Source organism: Macaca mulatta, chromosome 4 (assembly GCF_049350105.2).
Source record: "Macaca mulatta isolate MMU2019108-1 chromosome 4, T2T-MMU8v2.0, whole genome shotgun sequence".
In the NCBI taxonomy this organism is placed as follows: Eukaryota; Metazoa; Chordata; class Mammalia; order Primates; family Cercopithecidae; genus Macaca; species Macaca mulatta.
The window spans coordinates 23,108,243-23,124,260 of record NC_133409.1 but is presented as its reverse complement, the minus strand read 5'-3'; the positions used below and the strand labels follow the sequence as shown (position 1 = coordinate 23,124,260).

General features: G+C 38.1%; 1 protein-coding gene across 2 annotated transcripts in view; it reads right to left on the bottom strand.

The window, feature by feature from the left end:
* Positions 1 to 16,018, bottom strand: part of SLC35F1 (solute carrier family 35 member F1) — a 398,879-nt gene that overhangs the window by 161,395 nt on the left and 221,466 nt on the right. For both annotated transcript variants that reach the window (XM_015137311.3, NM_001266534.1), the window contains exon 2: positions 3,708 to 3,883. In XM_015137311.3, the coding sequence (XP_014992797.1) occupies positions 3,708 to 3,883 (176 nt within the window). The remainder of the gene's footprint in view (positions 1 to 3,707; positions 3,884 to 16,018) is intronic.

The following is a 16,018-nucleotide window of genomic DNA, read 5'->3' as shown; positions in this document are numbered from 1 at the left end:
CAGGTTCTTCAGCTTTTGGACTCTTGGACTTATACCAGTGATTTGCTAGGGGCTTTGGGCACTTCGGCCACAGACTGAAGGCTGCACTGTCAGCTTCCCTACTTTTGAGGTTTGGGGACTCGGACTGACTTCCTTGCTCCTCAGCTTGCAGACAGCCTATTGTGAGACTTCACCTTGTGATTCTGAGTCAATACTCCTTAATAAACTCCCTTTCATATATACATCTATCCTATTAGTCCTGTGGTTGTACAGAACCCTGACTAATACAATCCTCCTGACCGCACTGTGGTATCTCACTGCATCTTACACAGAGGGCTGGTTTCCTATTCAGGGTTTTGAAATTCAAAGGAAAAAAAAAAACCTTTCCTTTTGTTCAGAAGGGTCTCTGCTCCCTCCTCCTGCCTTCCCTGTACCTCACAAGGAGAGGCAGAGTGGCCCTGAAGCCACACTGTCCTCACAGCCCTACCTTGGATGGGCCTCTACTCTTTGCTCTCCTATATCCTCAAGCAGTTTCCTGGGCTGTCAGAACCTTGGTTTTCTCATTTATAAAATTTTGGATAATCATACCTATTTCCTTGGATTGATGGAATAAAAAGGATAATTTACATACACAGTGGCTGGCACATTATAGAGGCTCAATAGATGGTACTGTAATTACTAACTCTAGGCATTTTACTACATTTCATCTTCTAAGCTTTTTTAGCCTCTATCTGTAAATTATTGGTATGGTTGAAATAATTCTCCCTGCCCTTTACAATGGCTTAACTTTTTTTTTTTTGTTCCTGATTCAAGTTTTTGTTAAATCCCTGGATTCCTGAAAAGTGAGAGGTACAAGAACTCAAAGACTAAATACAATGTACCATCTCGCAGTAGAGTTTGTTTGGTTCTAAAAATGACTAGGGAGAGAAATCTTCACTTTCATGGGATTCTTGGGGGGTAATATTCAAGTGTTACAAAAATTATTCTTAATTTAATCTTCTTATTCTTAATTATACTCCTTATACTGGGCTAAAAAATTATATTCTTTTAATATTAATTCAAGCTTCTATCGAGTGATTTTTAAGTCCAACTGCTTAGTTCTATATGGCCAAGCTACACATTTCTAGTCTGTCATAAGTGCATTTCTAATTATATTTCTCCCCTATTTCTTCACTTCCTGGAGTCTGTTCCTGGACTGAGGCACCAATGGTAAAATGATGGGGATAACTTTTGTAAACCAAACATAAAATTCTAAGTCCCCCCTCAATCATCTGAATGGACTTCCTCCTCAGTCAGGGCACTCTTAAAATGAAACCTGAAAGACTGGTTCAGGCCAAGATGGGAAGTGGGGATTGAACATGCCTCATTATACCTCTCCAGCATTAACATCAACACAGACTTTAAGTCTGATAAGAAACATTTTACAACCTAGTCTCTCTGAAGCCTACTACCTGAAGGCTTCCTCTGCAAATAAGAACTTTGGTCTCCACAATCTTTTATCTTAACCCAGATATTCCTTTCTATTAATCCCAGATCTGTCGAGAAACTCAACCAATTGTCAATCAGAAAATTTTTAAATCTACCTATAAGCTGGAAGCCCCTTGCTTCGAGTTGTCCTGCCTTATTGGACCAAACCAATGTATTTCTTTTTTTATTTTATTTTTTATTATACTTTAAGTTCTAGAGTACATGTGCACAACGTGCAGGTTTGATACATAGGTATACATATGCCATGTTGGTTTGCCATCAACTCATCATTTACATTAGGTATTTTCCCTAATGGTATCTTTCCCCCAGCCCCCCAACCCACAACAGGCCCCGGTGTGTGATGTTCCCCGCCCTGTGTCCAAGTGATCTCATTGTTCAGTTCCCACCTGAGCGAGAACATGTGGTGTTTGCAAACCAAAGTATTTCTTAAATGATTGAAGTCTCAGGTCTCCCTAAAATGTATTAAATATAAAAGCAAGCTGCACCCTGACCACCCTGGGCACATGTTCTCAGGTCTTCCTACGGGTTGTGTCAGGGACCATGGTCATTCATATTTGGCTCAGAATAAATTTCTTCAAATATTTTATGCAGTTTGACTCTTTTTTTTTTTGAGACTTTAGATAACCCATTTACATCATTCAAAATTATTAGCTTCCAAATCACAATCAGGAAACATAGCTGAGATTCAATGTCAATAACTTCAGTGGCCTGAGATTTTATTTTTAAAATAATGATGTCTATTGATGTTAAACTTTAATAAACAAGCACTGATAGCACCAATTTTTGAGAAGTAAATAAAATTAGCTTCTACAATACTTTAAACAAATATAAAATTAAACTGGAATTCAGTCTCAACTTGTTCATATTTATTCCTCCTATGAGATGAAATCCAGGATTGGTCAAATCATTATAATTAAGCATTATTATTCTGGACAGTAATCCAGATAGATAAATGTAAAAATTAAATACTGATAAATAGTCTTGTACATGTTTCATAAAAGTGTGACTATTAAAATTGATGCACACAGCTATACATGTGCCCTTATCTATTATTAATGTAAATAATTGTCTCCAAATGTATTAATGATTTTTTTCAATGCACATTTTACAGTTGACAGCTACTATTTTGGGGAAAATTGATGGCTATTTCTGAGCCATAGATAAAAGTGTTTACACCTTGTCATAGATCATTTTGTGCTGCTATAATGAATAACATATTCCATAGTACCTGAGACTGCACAATTTATAAAGAACAGAGATTTATTTCTTATGGTTCTGGAGGCTGGGAAGTCCAAGGTTAAAGGGCTCACATCTGGTGATGGCCTTTTTGCAGTATCCTCACATGGCAGACAGTCACAAGAGCATACATGAAAGAGCAAGAGAGGGCAAGAGGGAGGCCAAACCCACATTTAGCTGGAACCCACTCCCATGATAATGGCATTAATCCATTCAGGAGGGTGAAGCCCTCATGGCCTAGTAATAGGCTCACCATCTTTCTTAATAGTCTCACCTCTTAATATTGTCACAGTGGCAATTACATGTCAACATGAGTTTTGGAGGTGACATTCAAACCACAGCATACTGGATTCAGTGGCATATCATATGACTCTGAAGCATCCCCTCCAGGGATGTACCCTGAGGTTTTTCAAAGGCAACTGCCTCTTAAAAAAAAGGTTTTCTTGCATTGGCTCTTGGAGGACTTGTTTTATTTCTTTAATTATTTCAAGTTTAAAATAATTTCACATCTCATTTGACCATTCGTGGTAGTGTTCTTTTTTTCTTTTTCTGTGATGTTATTAATAGAGTTGTCTGTGTTTACAATTTGTATCTTTCTTGTGTCGCTTTCCCACAGAACATATATTTGTCTGAAATTCCCTTGGATTTCTCAGAGCAAGCATTATTTAGAATATCTGCATCAGGTCTATTCCAAGTTCAAGGAAAAACTCATTTAATTCCAATGAGAGGGTAGAAGTAATGTTAACAGGGATTCAAAAAGTGAGAAATTGTACATTTTTGCCTATACATGCAGTTCCCACTTCTTGCTGAATTCATATGATTAATTTTCTTTGCAATTTATTCAGTCATTTTGTTTACTATATTACTGCAAAATAGAAAAGTAAGATCTGGGGTTTTCAAAGATCTTAACTGATGCTGTAAGTGACAAAATGTTATCTGGTCATGGCTCATCTTTTTTTTAGGTGTTTGTAAAAGCTATATTCCTGGTGTTTTTGTGAGCTTACCTTGTCTGACGGCTAGTGTGGTGGTATAGACCAAGAAGAGAAGAATGTAATTGAGGAAACTCTGGAAGACTGGTGTATTGGCATGGAAATCTTCTGACAGATACTTGCTAGTCAAGCCAATTCCACAAATAAGGAGGGATAACACCTGGCCCAGGGCCACAGAGATTAACATCTCCCTGAGAAATAAAGAAAAAAAAAAAACAGCAAAGGTCAGCAGGAAGCCCATTAAAACAACAGCAGTTAAAATTTTTTGAGCACTGGTAGCATGCACTGGGTTAAGTGCAATTAAATATTATTCCCTTTAGTCCTTCACAGAAATCCCTTGAGGAAGGTGCCATGATTACTGAGATTTTACAGAGAAGGAAACCAAAGCTTAGAGTGGTTAAGGAGTTTGCTCACAGCCATGTAACTAGGAAGTGGCAAAAAACTGGGATTTGAGACCAACTCTCTGAAAGAGCCTGCCTTCTAGCTACTGACCTCTCGGTGCCAATGGGAGTGGGGAGTGGGTGGCATCATCTTGATGCTCACCATAGTATTAATGAAATATTTAGTGATGGCGAGACAGTACCTGAACACTGACTAGGAGGGACCATATTCCCGCCTCATCCTCAGGTTCTTGTACCGATAAAGGGAGACTCTTTTCTTCGTAGATTGAAATCCCAGATCCAGAAACCCCTGTGTGAAATGGCTATACACTATACATATCCCTGAAAACCAGAAGGACCATCTGCTGTCCATTCCCAGACTCTAGAACTCAGTTTGCTCTAGGAAGCTTTGATGAGCATTAGGTGTCTGCTCTCTTCTGCTCAAGTTACAATTGCCTGCACACTAAAACTGCTATTCATGAAGGAGACTCAGTACTGTGATGATGTAATACAACCTTTCAAATTAAGCCAATTTTTTTGTGGCTTTTTCATAGGCACTGCCCCTATAGACCTCTGTAGCGGGGACTACAGGCAAGGTTCAAGGCGTTCATTTTGCATACAAATAAAATGCCCTCACAAGCTTTATGGGCACATACACCCACATGCTTTTACACAGAAAAAGCCCCTGGAAATACAAAGCAGATTTCTGCACTCCCTGAAAGTCGCATCTGACTTGTCTGGTTTATTTATAGAAAGAGTAATATAATAGAAGCAAGCAGTAGTATTTCTTTCAATAAAAGTTTTATTTTATTTTTAATTGACACATAATAATGGTACATATTTATGCAATCCAGTCTTATGTTTCGATACATGTTCACATTGTATAATAATCAAAGCAGAACAATGGGCAGATCAAAAATTTATCATTTCTTTGTGGTGAGCACATTCAAAATCTTCTCTTCTAGCTCTTTTGGAATATACAACACATTATTGTTAACTATATCACTCTAGTTTGTAATGTAGCATTATTTCTAAACAAAAAGCTTTAGGCAAAGGATTTGCGGTGTTACATATTTAGTCCCCCATAACAGATGTGAGTCCAATTTTCTGGAATGAGCACAGAGTCCTGGGCAGTACTTTGGTTGTATTTTGCTTTAAAAAAGAAAAAACATCAGCTATATTTTGTTCATTCCATCTGCTTCCAAGAGGAGGAAAAACTGTGGCAAGGCATGTGGGCATGCAGAGAAGAATTTTCTGAGGTTAACCTATTTCCAGGTACCGGCTCCTGACCTCTGAATTCAATCTCTATAAAGAAGTCAAATACATACTTCTAAACATCCACGTTTAAAATGTCAGTATGCTGCTTAAAAATCTTACAATAGTTCCTTACAGAATGCAGAGATCTATAAAGTCTGTATTGAACATCTGCAAAGATGCCTGCCGACATAGCCTTTACATTCCTGCTGCTCTGCCCAAAGGGAGGCAGGGGTCTCTTTCTCCTTTTCTGGAAGCTGAGCTGGTCTTGGGACTTGCTCTGACCAACAGAACATGGGGGAAGGGATGTCATGTGACTTCTGGGCCTAAGCCGTATAAAGCTCTACAACTTCCATTTTCTGCCCTCATAAAACATAGCTTCCATGTACTTCAGTTTTGAGAGCATGTGAAAAAAAGAGAAATCCAGCCAGCCATCACTGTCCTGACATGTGAGTGAGGCTTCTGGATTCTCCTGCTCCAGTCAAACCATGCCAACATATGCCACCATGGAGCAGAGATGAACCACCCCGAAAGATTGCTGCCTAATTGAAGAACTGCGAGAAATAATACATGAAGCTGTTTTAGGGCATGCAGATGTACAATGGCTTGTTACATGGCCAACAAATAACTGAAATCATGTCCTAAACACTCTCCCTCCATTCCCACTACCTCTGGAACACGACCCTCTGTTTCCCTGTATTACTCCTCCATGACGCACTTTCAGCCTTACAGAGCTACTTGCACTTCAGCAGTGAGTCATGGTCTTCTGTGCCTGCATTCCCTTGCATGTGTTATTATTTCCAAATGTTCATTGTGCCTTTGCCAGTCTGACTCTTATGCATCTTTCAAGATTTGGCTTCTATGTCACTCCCTTTGAGAAGTGTTACCTGTCTTCTCTTCCCTGGGATGCATCTCTTTGTTACTTCTATCTCATTGTATTGAAACTAATGCCTTTACACTTCTTGCCTCAGCTGGACTGTGATGCTTGTACCATGTTCTTCACTGTATCTACAGCCATGTAGTACCATTGAAAGGAAGTAGAAAAGTAGACAGTGCAGAGGAGGCCTAGGCAACATGAAACAGTTTATTGAAATAAAGGGGATGATTAATAAAAGAAAGAAAGGTAGAGGTAAAAAGGAGTACCAGAATTAACTCAAATGATTTTTAAAGGCCAGGTACAGTGGCTCACACCTATAATCCCAACACTCTGGGAGGCTAAGGCAGGAGGATCACTTGAATCCAGGAGTTTAAGACCAGCCTGGACAACATAGTGAGTCTTCATTTCTACAAAATATTTAAAAAATTATCCAAGTGTGATGGCACGTGCCTGTAGTCCCAGCTCCTTGGGAGACTGAGGCAGGAGGACTGCTTGGGCTTGGGAGGTCAAGTGTGTAAGTGAGCCATGATTACACCATTGTACTCAAGCCTGGGCTACAGAGCAAGACCCCCCCTCTTATAAAAAAATTAAAGGTTTTTAAGACTGCCTAAGATAAGTATAATACCTACTGACAAAAATAATGATAAGGAGCTGGTTTTAGTGGAGAAACAATACATATTTGAGGTATAGTGAACTCGAGATGCCAGATGAACTTCCAAATGATCCAGCAGCATTAGTAGCATGGGATCGGAGTGGGATAGGGAGGTCAACCAGGAGATAAATATGCAGAGGTTATACTCATTAAAGTGATGGTGAAAATACCGGAAATGGATAATATCCCCAAGAAAGGGAGAGCAGGAGAGAAAGTAAGAGAGCCTTGGGAAATATCTTTGGGGAATCCCAAGGTTGGAGGTGGATGAGGGAGAAGAAGCACATCACTGGAGTCAGAAGTGGTTAGAAGGCTAAGAGGAAGAGCAAGAGAGTTTTGGTGTTAAGGAAACCAAAAGAAAAGAGACATTCATGGATTGAATAGTTGTAATACTTAATGTTGCTTAGAGGGTAGAGAGAATGAAGACTGACAAGACATAATTTGTAGTCACTGTCATCCTTTAAGAGTTTTGGTTGAGTGGAGAGGAACAGAGTAGCATTGGTGTCATGAAAACCAAGAGAACAGAGTTTCATGGAGGGGATAGCTAGTAGGGACTAAGTGAAAAGGAAATGGTGAGAAATTAAAGGTGTTGACTTTGCAGAATTTTGAAGAATTCAAAAAATTCATGGAAGGAATTTGATATAGTCACCATGTAACAATATCAATGATAGTTAAAATAATAATGTTTAAAATGATTTAAAAATTAATTAAGCTTATCCTATCACTGGATCATTCTTGATTATTTGCATAATAACTTACATTCCCAAATGGAAGAAATATGACTAGAGTTACAACTAATATATAAGCGTTGTTCTTGATGCTGAGTATGTCTCCTGGAGAATGCTATGTATGGAGAGCATCTCCTTGGGACAAGAAGGGTGAAAACTATTGCTATGACATGGATTCCTGCAGCTCTATAAATTACAACTATAGTGTTCAAAACTTTGGCAATATGCTATGCCTTTCCTGAACAAAATCACACCACAAATAAATGACAGATTACTTATATAAGAGAATACAATTTTAGTCTTTCTTATGTATATGCGCCAACATAGTAGTATAAAGTAGCATTCTATATGCCATACACTATACATGTAAAGATGAACAAGACACAGTCCTTGTCACTGGAGAGCTACTAAACTAAGATTTGGGAGCTAGGTCCTCAAATAACTTAGTATAAAATGGAGCCAATTAAGCTAAAACAACAATAATAATTCATATTTAGTAAGTTCTTACTATGTGCCAAGCCACGGGCTTAGACTTACACATATTATCTTAGTTAATCCTCATAATAACCTTATAAGGCAGCTATTATTACTGTTTGATTTTATAGATAAGTTAACTGATACTTAGAGAAGTTAAACAAACAGCCCAAGGTCACAGAGCTAACAAGGGGAAGAGTTTGGATGCAAACTAGGTTATGTGGTTCCAAATCTCAACTTTTTAATTACTATGCTGTACTACTATTTTGGTGGCAAAAATATACTCTGTGCCCTCATAGAGTGCAAGAACTTAGAGTTAGCAACCTAAGTGGTTGGTTTCCAGAAATATTCTAGAGGCGGTAAAGACAAAAACAACTCTGGGACTGACCCTCTGATGAAAACTCTTGCATCAAGATATCTGTAATGTGTGCCTTTCAACAAGAGGTCAATACAACTCTATTCTTGTTTCTTCAGTCAAACAAAATATCAAGTCTGCTGTATTCAATTTCTGCTTTTAATTAGTGGCCATGTCATTCAGCTGCTGGTGGTGTGATTTGATGGAGAATACAAATTATGGTTTTATTGGTCATGCTAATGAGCACGACATGTAAAACAGGAAGGAGTGAAAGGAATCTTTTATCAGATTAGTTCATGAGTCTTTTTCCTACTGCAGGGAGCTAGATATTGTAGCTATTGCAGCCTGCATATCTGAGCTAGTTCCTAGAGTCACCAAATAAATAAGTAAATAAAAATAGAAATAAACCTAAATGCCTAAATGTTGACACTCTGCTAACTATGCCCCTTGCCCTGCCATCTTGCCCTGATCAAATTCTCTTTTGTTCTCTATTAGGACAGGACAAATCCATTTGGTGATGTGTTGTACAAAAATGTTCTCCCTGCTCTCTCTGCCTTAGGATCTCTTTGGTTCATTTGCTGTTGCCCCATCCCTTCTAAATATTTTTTTCCTTAGATAACTGCTACGGGAGATCTGTGATCCTTTCACCTAACTCCTCATGGTCTTATGACAATGTTTTCTTCAGAGACTCTCTGTTTAGCCACTCCCTGCTCCCAAGGGTGAGGCAAGTGTCCTCACCTGCATTTCCCTATCACTATTTGCACTCATCATATTGTGTAGCTCATAAGCTCCTGAAAATAAGGGAATGTATTTTATTGTTTTCTGTTTCTAGTGCCTTGAGGACTGCTGGACAGAAATAAAACAGATGCTCAATAAACACAGGATGAAAGAGTGAACAAATTTATGAGTAAACAAATATCTGTAAATGAAAATGGCAAAGTCTTAGAAGATTTGAAAGATGGTTGCTTATCTTACCTTGAAAAACTACTAGCTCTGAAAGACAAAAATCATGTTGTTTTTCACTGTATTCCATCTGCCAGTTAGACATTGAGATTAATAAGCTATTTTCTGGTGCTTTTCAGAGCAAGCCTGGTAAGGTGCTATCTTGCAAAAATGATGCTAAATATGGTGCCGGTTGGAATTTTGCACAGCGAGCTGTAGGTTATTCATGTAGTATATGGAATAACACACCAGATGCATTCTAACATAAGATACATAGTTCCTATAATTTTAGTGGCAGAAATAGAAAGGAGACTATGATACACATTTTCATCTTCTTTGTTTATGCATTTAAAAGGACATCCTATCCACTTTAAACTCAGAATGACTAGACAATGAAAAATGCATGAGTCTCAAGAAAAATAGTGCTGCTGGAAGCTGAATATCTGTTATAATAGAGCTTGTATTCATAAAGACTGACATAACCATTACCACTGGCACTTTGTTCTGTTAAAGAAACAGACTTTAGAATTTTGAGAGTAAACTTGTGTTACAAATTAGATATTCAAAATAGTAAGATTTAAAATAAAGCATAAACTGAATCTTGTTTTCTTCTCTTAGTTATAAGAATACATTCTTTTAAAAGGTATGAAGAATTTCAACATAGTGTTACATAATCATATTGCTTTGTAATTCTTTGCCACAAAAGTGAAACAATTATGTTATCATCTTCAATTACAGCACATCAACCTTTCTGTGGCGACATCTTCATTCTGATAACTATTCTCAGGCAAGTCATGTCAGATCTGAGTCAGCATATGAATTCAAACATGCATACATAACGAACACTTAAGTATATTGCCTGGACTAAAATCAATGCCCCTTGAACGTGGGAGAAGCGTGTTCTACCATGTTCTTTGACAAGATTCTTGTTTGCAGAAATTAGGCCATTGACTTCTATAAGCTTTTTGCTGAAAGGTTTTTTGTTTTTTTCGACAGACTGGAGTGCGGTGGCACAATCTTGGCTCACTGCAAGCTCCGCCTCCCGGGTTCACGCCATTCTCCTGCCTCAGCCTCCCGAGTAGCTGGGACTACAGGCGCCCGACCCGGCGCCCGGCTAGTTTTTTTGTATTTTTTTAGTAGAGACGGGGTTTCACCGTGTTAGCCAGGATGGTCTCGATCTCCTGACCTCGTGATCCGCCCGCCTCGGCCTCCCAAAGTGCTGGGATTACAGGCGTGAGCCACCGCGCCCGGCCTGCTGAAAGTTTTTTTGTTTGTTTGTTTGTTTGTTTGTTTTTTGTTTGTTTGTTTGTTTGTTTTGAGACGGAGTCTCGCTCTGTCGCCCAGGCTGGAGTGCAGTGGCCGGATCTCAGCTCACTTTTTTTTTTTTTTTAAATCACATTCAAGCGTTAATTAGGCTTATATGTAAGAAGATTATTAGGCAAAAAGAAAATATACACCTTCAGAGATTTGTCATTAATTGGGGTTTCTTTGCCTCACGTTTTGCATTCATAGACTTGAATCTGTTCTTTGGCTCCGTGGTATCCATTTTGTTTTCCGAATTAGGTAAGAGAAACCAAGTAAGACGCAAGGAAGTGCTTTAAACATAATGTTTTACTGGGTCATTGAGGCACTAAGTGTAGGAGATTTTTGAGACTGGTGTGAGAGGAGCGGTCACAGATGCTCTTGGATACTGTATGTTCTATGTTCACAGAAGTAACACAGAAAACTGAAAAGGCACCAGATAGGGAGCTGGAAGCCCCTAAGTTCTACTAATTAAGCTCCATGATTGTGTATATATCTCACTCTGGGTTTGGGCTTCTTCATGTAAAATAACGATATGATTATTGACACATGTGTATGACACTTCGTATGTTCCCTTTCCTATTCATCCTTTTGATCTCACCTATCTCCAGTGTCTCTGGCCACTTACTCCAGCTCCAGTGGTTGCTGCCATGACCAACTCTGCATAGACTATAACCAACATTATGTGGGCACAACCCAGGGGCCCTGTGTCCGATGCCCAGCCTATGTATCTCATGCCTTCTTTCCTGGGGATTCTCAGTTGATACAGAGGTCTAGATCCTACAGGAACCTGTTTCGTGCCCCCTCATGAGCAACTGGAACGTGCAGGGGAATTACTGCACCTGACCAGTAGGAAACTCTAGCAGACAGATACATTCTTTCTTTCTCCTCCACACAGAGTGCACTGTGAAGCAGTCATTTATACAGGCTCCGAATATGGCCCTGACTCACAAGGTTCTCAGTGTGTACCCTGTACCCTTGTGCTGTGTCTCCCTCTTTGCCTTCCTCAATCCTGCTCCTTGTGATTGTATGCCTTAATAAAGTAGAACATACAAGCCTCTCTCTGTCTTCTACAGGACTCAGGCTAACATAATGAGATTTATGTTTTCTTCTACGCCACAATTCAGACTTACTTTTAGAAGATACTGATCTGTGCACATCAACTCTTGGAATTTGTATCTTTGATCCTAAAGTCTATTCCTTTTGTGAATTTGATTAAACTCTTTGGTAGCCAAGTTACCAGCAATGTTTATTCATTTATTGTGTGCAAACTCTGTGGGTTTTGGGATTAGCCACAGAGAAACAAATCAGTCCGTAGCATTTGCCAAGGCCTGCTGGGTGCAGGTTATGAGAAAGGAATGCTTGGCCCTGCCTCCCGGAAGCTTAGAGGGAGCACGAAACAAATAAATTAAACTAAACAGAGAATATAAAAATAACCATGTAGTCAAATAAATTTATATGAAAGTGCTGGAAGCTGGGATAATTTTAGTTTTTAAAAGTGGACGAAGCCAATCTGAAAAGGTTCCCTAGAGAACATAGTTTTGACTCTTTGTTTTTTAAATAATGAGAGAGATGTAATTTGAGAAGTTGGCATGTCATCACAGGAAAGGGAATGCCCTGCTGTCTCAGACGCAGGGACTGACATGGAATCACTTGGCTGGTCAGGGAGAAACCATAATAGAAGAGATGGGTAAACAGAGGTAAGCACAGAGGAATTTAAAGTGCAGGGTACAGTTTTAATTCAGAAGAACTCATTCTTTGACATTTTTGAGCGAAGGACATGAAGTAAGCACCAGCCATAATGTCCTCATATTTATCTGCTCATTCCACTAGTCGGAACCAAATCCTCCTTTTATTATGGCTAAAGAAAAAAAGTTTCAATAAGAGGCAAGAGGGAAGACCCAGACATCTCTTTCTGCAAATGAGACATTCCCACTCACTCCGTTAGCTCCACAATACAGGCCTGTCTGAGGGAGGCATGCTGGTGCATCTGTATTTTCATCCCAATATGGCAAGGCATCAGTGTTCTACTATTTACTTCCCCAAATCTTCGGCGTGTCTTTTTATGGATCTTTCAACATTAATTGTCAACAGAAAAATGTGTTTTAATCTGTGGCCATCCCGTTTTTCCTGTGTGTTACAACCATCTTTACAGTAACAGGAAAAAGGGTTTTCCCAATAGTATAAAAATTTTATTTTTTAATAAGTTGGGGCTAATTAAACAATTATTATTACAGTTAATAAAAAATTTTTAAAGTAATGAGTTGCATAACTTTAAATGTAACCTCCCCACACCCCCAAACTGCAGAAGTTATCTTCATGTTATGGTTGCTTAGTTTTTTAATTGCTTGCTAACACTGTGTCAGGCAGTATCTTAAGGTACACTGTACACTTAGAACAAAGCCAAACTTTAATAAAAATGGAAGTAAATCCATATTTAAAATTGTCTTTCTGACAGTTACAAATTTTAGTTAATACTTATGTTACATATGATTACATTTTATTTTATTTGTTTTACTCTGTAATGTGGCTGATGAAGAAGGGTCAGATTAAAAACAAGAGAAGTTTTAATTGACCTTTTTTGTGTTACTTACGGTATATTTTGGTATTCTCTTTGACTTTCAGCTTTTCTGTAGGAATTATTTTTAAATCGACAATACTATTTCTTTGCAAAGTTTAGTTACTGAACTAGTAAAACTGCGAAATCCTTTAACCAGATCCACATAAGTGGAGCAAAGTCAGGAAAAGCCCCTTCTGGTAGCAGAACATTTACTCCTGTGTCAAAGACTCTGATATACCTTAAAAGAGTCACCCATGGAAAGAAACCAGTCAGAAAAGACCACATGATTCCCTTCTTATGAAGTGCACAGCACCGGCCAATCCACAAAGACGGGAAACAGCTGCTTGCTTAGGCTTGCAGGTATGGAGAGGTAGGGAGTGACAGCTAATGAATGGGTACGAATTTCTTTTTGAGGTGATAAAATTGTTCTAGGATAGACTGTAGTGTTGGTTGAATGGATCTGTATATGAAATACTAATATACTAAAAACCATTGAATTGTACACTTTAAATGGGTAAACTGTATGGTAAGTAAATTAAATCACAACAAATTTGTTATTAAAAATAAAGAGAAGGAAGGAAGAGAATAAAAGAGAGAAGAAAAATATAAGGAAAAGGAAAATAAAATTATGCAGCTGTTCGAAAAAGAAAAACAAGAAAGATTTGAATATCTAACTTAACTGAGTGATTGCACAAGGGTCAATTTACATGTTAAAAAGTAACAAAACTTAATTTCTTATTTTTTCCACATATAAAATAAATATATTTTTTCTTCCTTTTCACATATAAAGTAATGATAATATTTTCTTCCGTAATACTAGGGGATCATCTTGTTTTCCCCCTGGGATGTGTACTCTTACTTTAGAGACAACTGACAAGGTAAGGTTTTTTTTAACATTTTTAATTTTTTTTTTTTTTAAGTTCTGCAATACATGTGTAGGATGTCCAGATTTCTTACACAGGTAAACCTGTGCCAAGGTGGTTTGCTGCCCCTATCAACCCATGACCTAGGTATTAAGCCCAGCATGCACTAGCTATTTATCCTGATGCTTTCCCTCCCCCCGACCCCCTGCAGGCCCCAGTGTGTGTTGTTCCCCTCCCTGTGTCCATGTGTTCTCATGGTTCAGCTCCCACGTATAAGGGAGAACATGCTGTGTTTGGTTTTCTGTTCCTGTGTTAGTTTGCTGAGGATAATGGCTTCCGACTTCATCCATGTCCCTGCAAAGGACATGATTTTGTTCCTTTTTATGGCTGCATAGTATTCTGTGGTGTGTGTGTACCACATTTTTTTATGAAGTCTATCACTGATGGGCATTTGGGTTGATTCCATGTCTTTGCTGTTGTGAATAGTGCTGCAATGAACATATGCATGTATCTTTATAATAGAATGATTTATATTCCTTTGGGTATATACCCAGTAATGGGATTGCTGGGTCAAATGGCAGTTCTGGTTCTAGGTCTTTGAGGAATCGCTGTCTTCCACAATGGTTGAACTAAAAAGGTAAGTTTTTAATCACTAGCTTGGTTGGTTCAAGAGGCTTTGCCATCTTCCATCAGAAAACCAGCATGGTATAGTCAAGTGAGAAGTTTTGAAACTAAATAGATCTGAATTTGGATCCTAACTCTGCCACTAACCAGCTGAGACTCATTTTCTTCATCTGTAAAATGGAGATCATAATACATATCCCACAGGCTGTCATGAGGATTAAACAAGATAGTTTACATAAACTGCCTCCTACAGTAATGACCTCAAGGTAGATATTCAGAATAATAGTTTTAATTATAAGTATACTTGGAAGTACCAATACTTTTAGTGATTACTTAAATTTGTCTATAAAATTGTATTATGATACATTCAGAAGAAAACTAGAAAAAAATATTGTTAACATGCCTCTCAGCATTATTTCCCCAAGTTCTGACTAAGAAGTTTATTCTCCAATTTGGAAAGTTTAGAGGATTCCTGCCCTTTAGAAACTGGGGAAGGAAAGCAAAAAAGAAATGAGGAATATTTAAGGAGTCTTACATGAAATGAGTATTATGAAACTAACAGATTTTAGTTTTAAATAGGAACTTTTGACCCTAGTTCTCACACTTAGTAACATCTTGGAGAGTAGGAAAGAGGGGGCAACCTTTTAAGGATTACTTTTGCTGTTTTCTTCTTTAAACATTGTTAAAGGACTTTGACATTTTTCCTTACAAAATGCTTTTAGCTTTGCATTTTTAATTATGTTAGTGAACCCTGAGGCCAAATGGCAAACATCTAACTTTAAAATCTATTGAATAAATAAAAACAAAGAAAGTATGCAAGTGGATTGGTGACTCACTTTCTCTTAAAATAAAAACCCACGTCAAATTTCATTATTTTATCACTTATTTACTACATTTTTATGCTTGAAATGTGCTGTATTTGAAGATGAGCAAATTGGGAAAATTAGATTCCACTGAGTGCTGAACTTCTCCACACATAATTAAAACCTGCTTGAAAAATGTATAATCAACTGAGATAATCAATTATGCATTTTACTTGAAAGAACATGCAGGGAGCCTGGATAAATAAGTAGGAGAGTTAAGCCTCATTTTAGAAGACAAAGATATCTGGCCTTTGCTTTCAAGTAGTAAAAAAATTCACTGAGTGGAGGCTAGCTGACATTCTTCTTCATCATTCTTTGCATCAAAAGATGACTCCAACTGCCCTGTTACAAGAACCTGACAATAAAAGAGTAATTTTATCTCAGCACTTTTGACAGACTGCCTTGAAAGACGCCTCAAAATTACACCAAAATCCAATTTTTGTAGCATGGGCAAG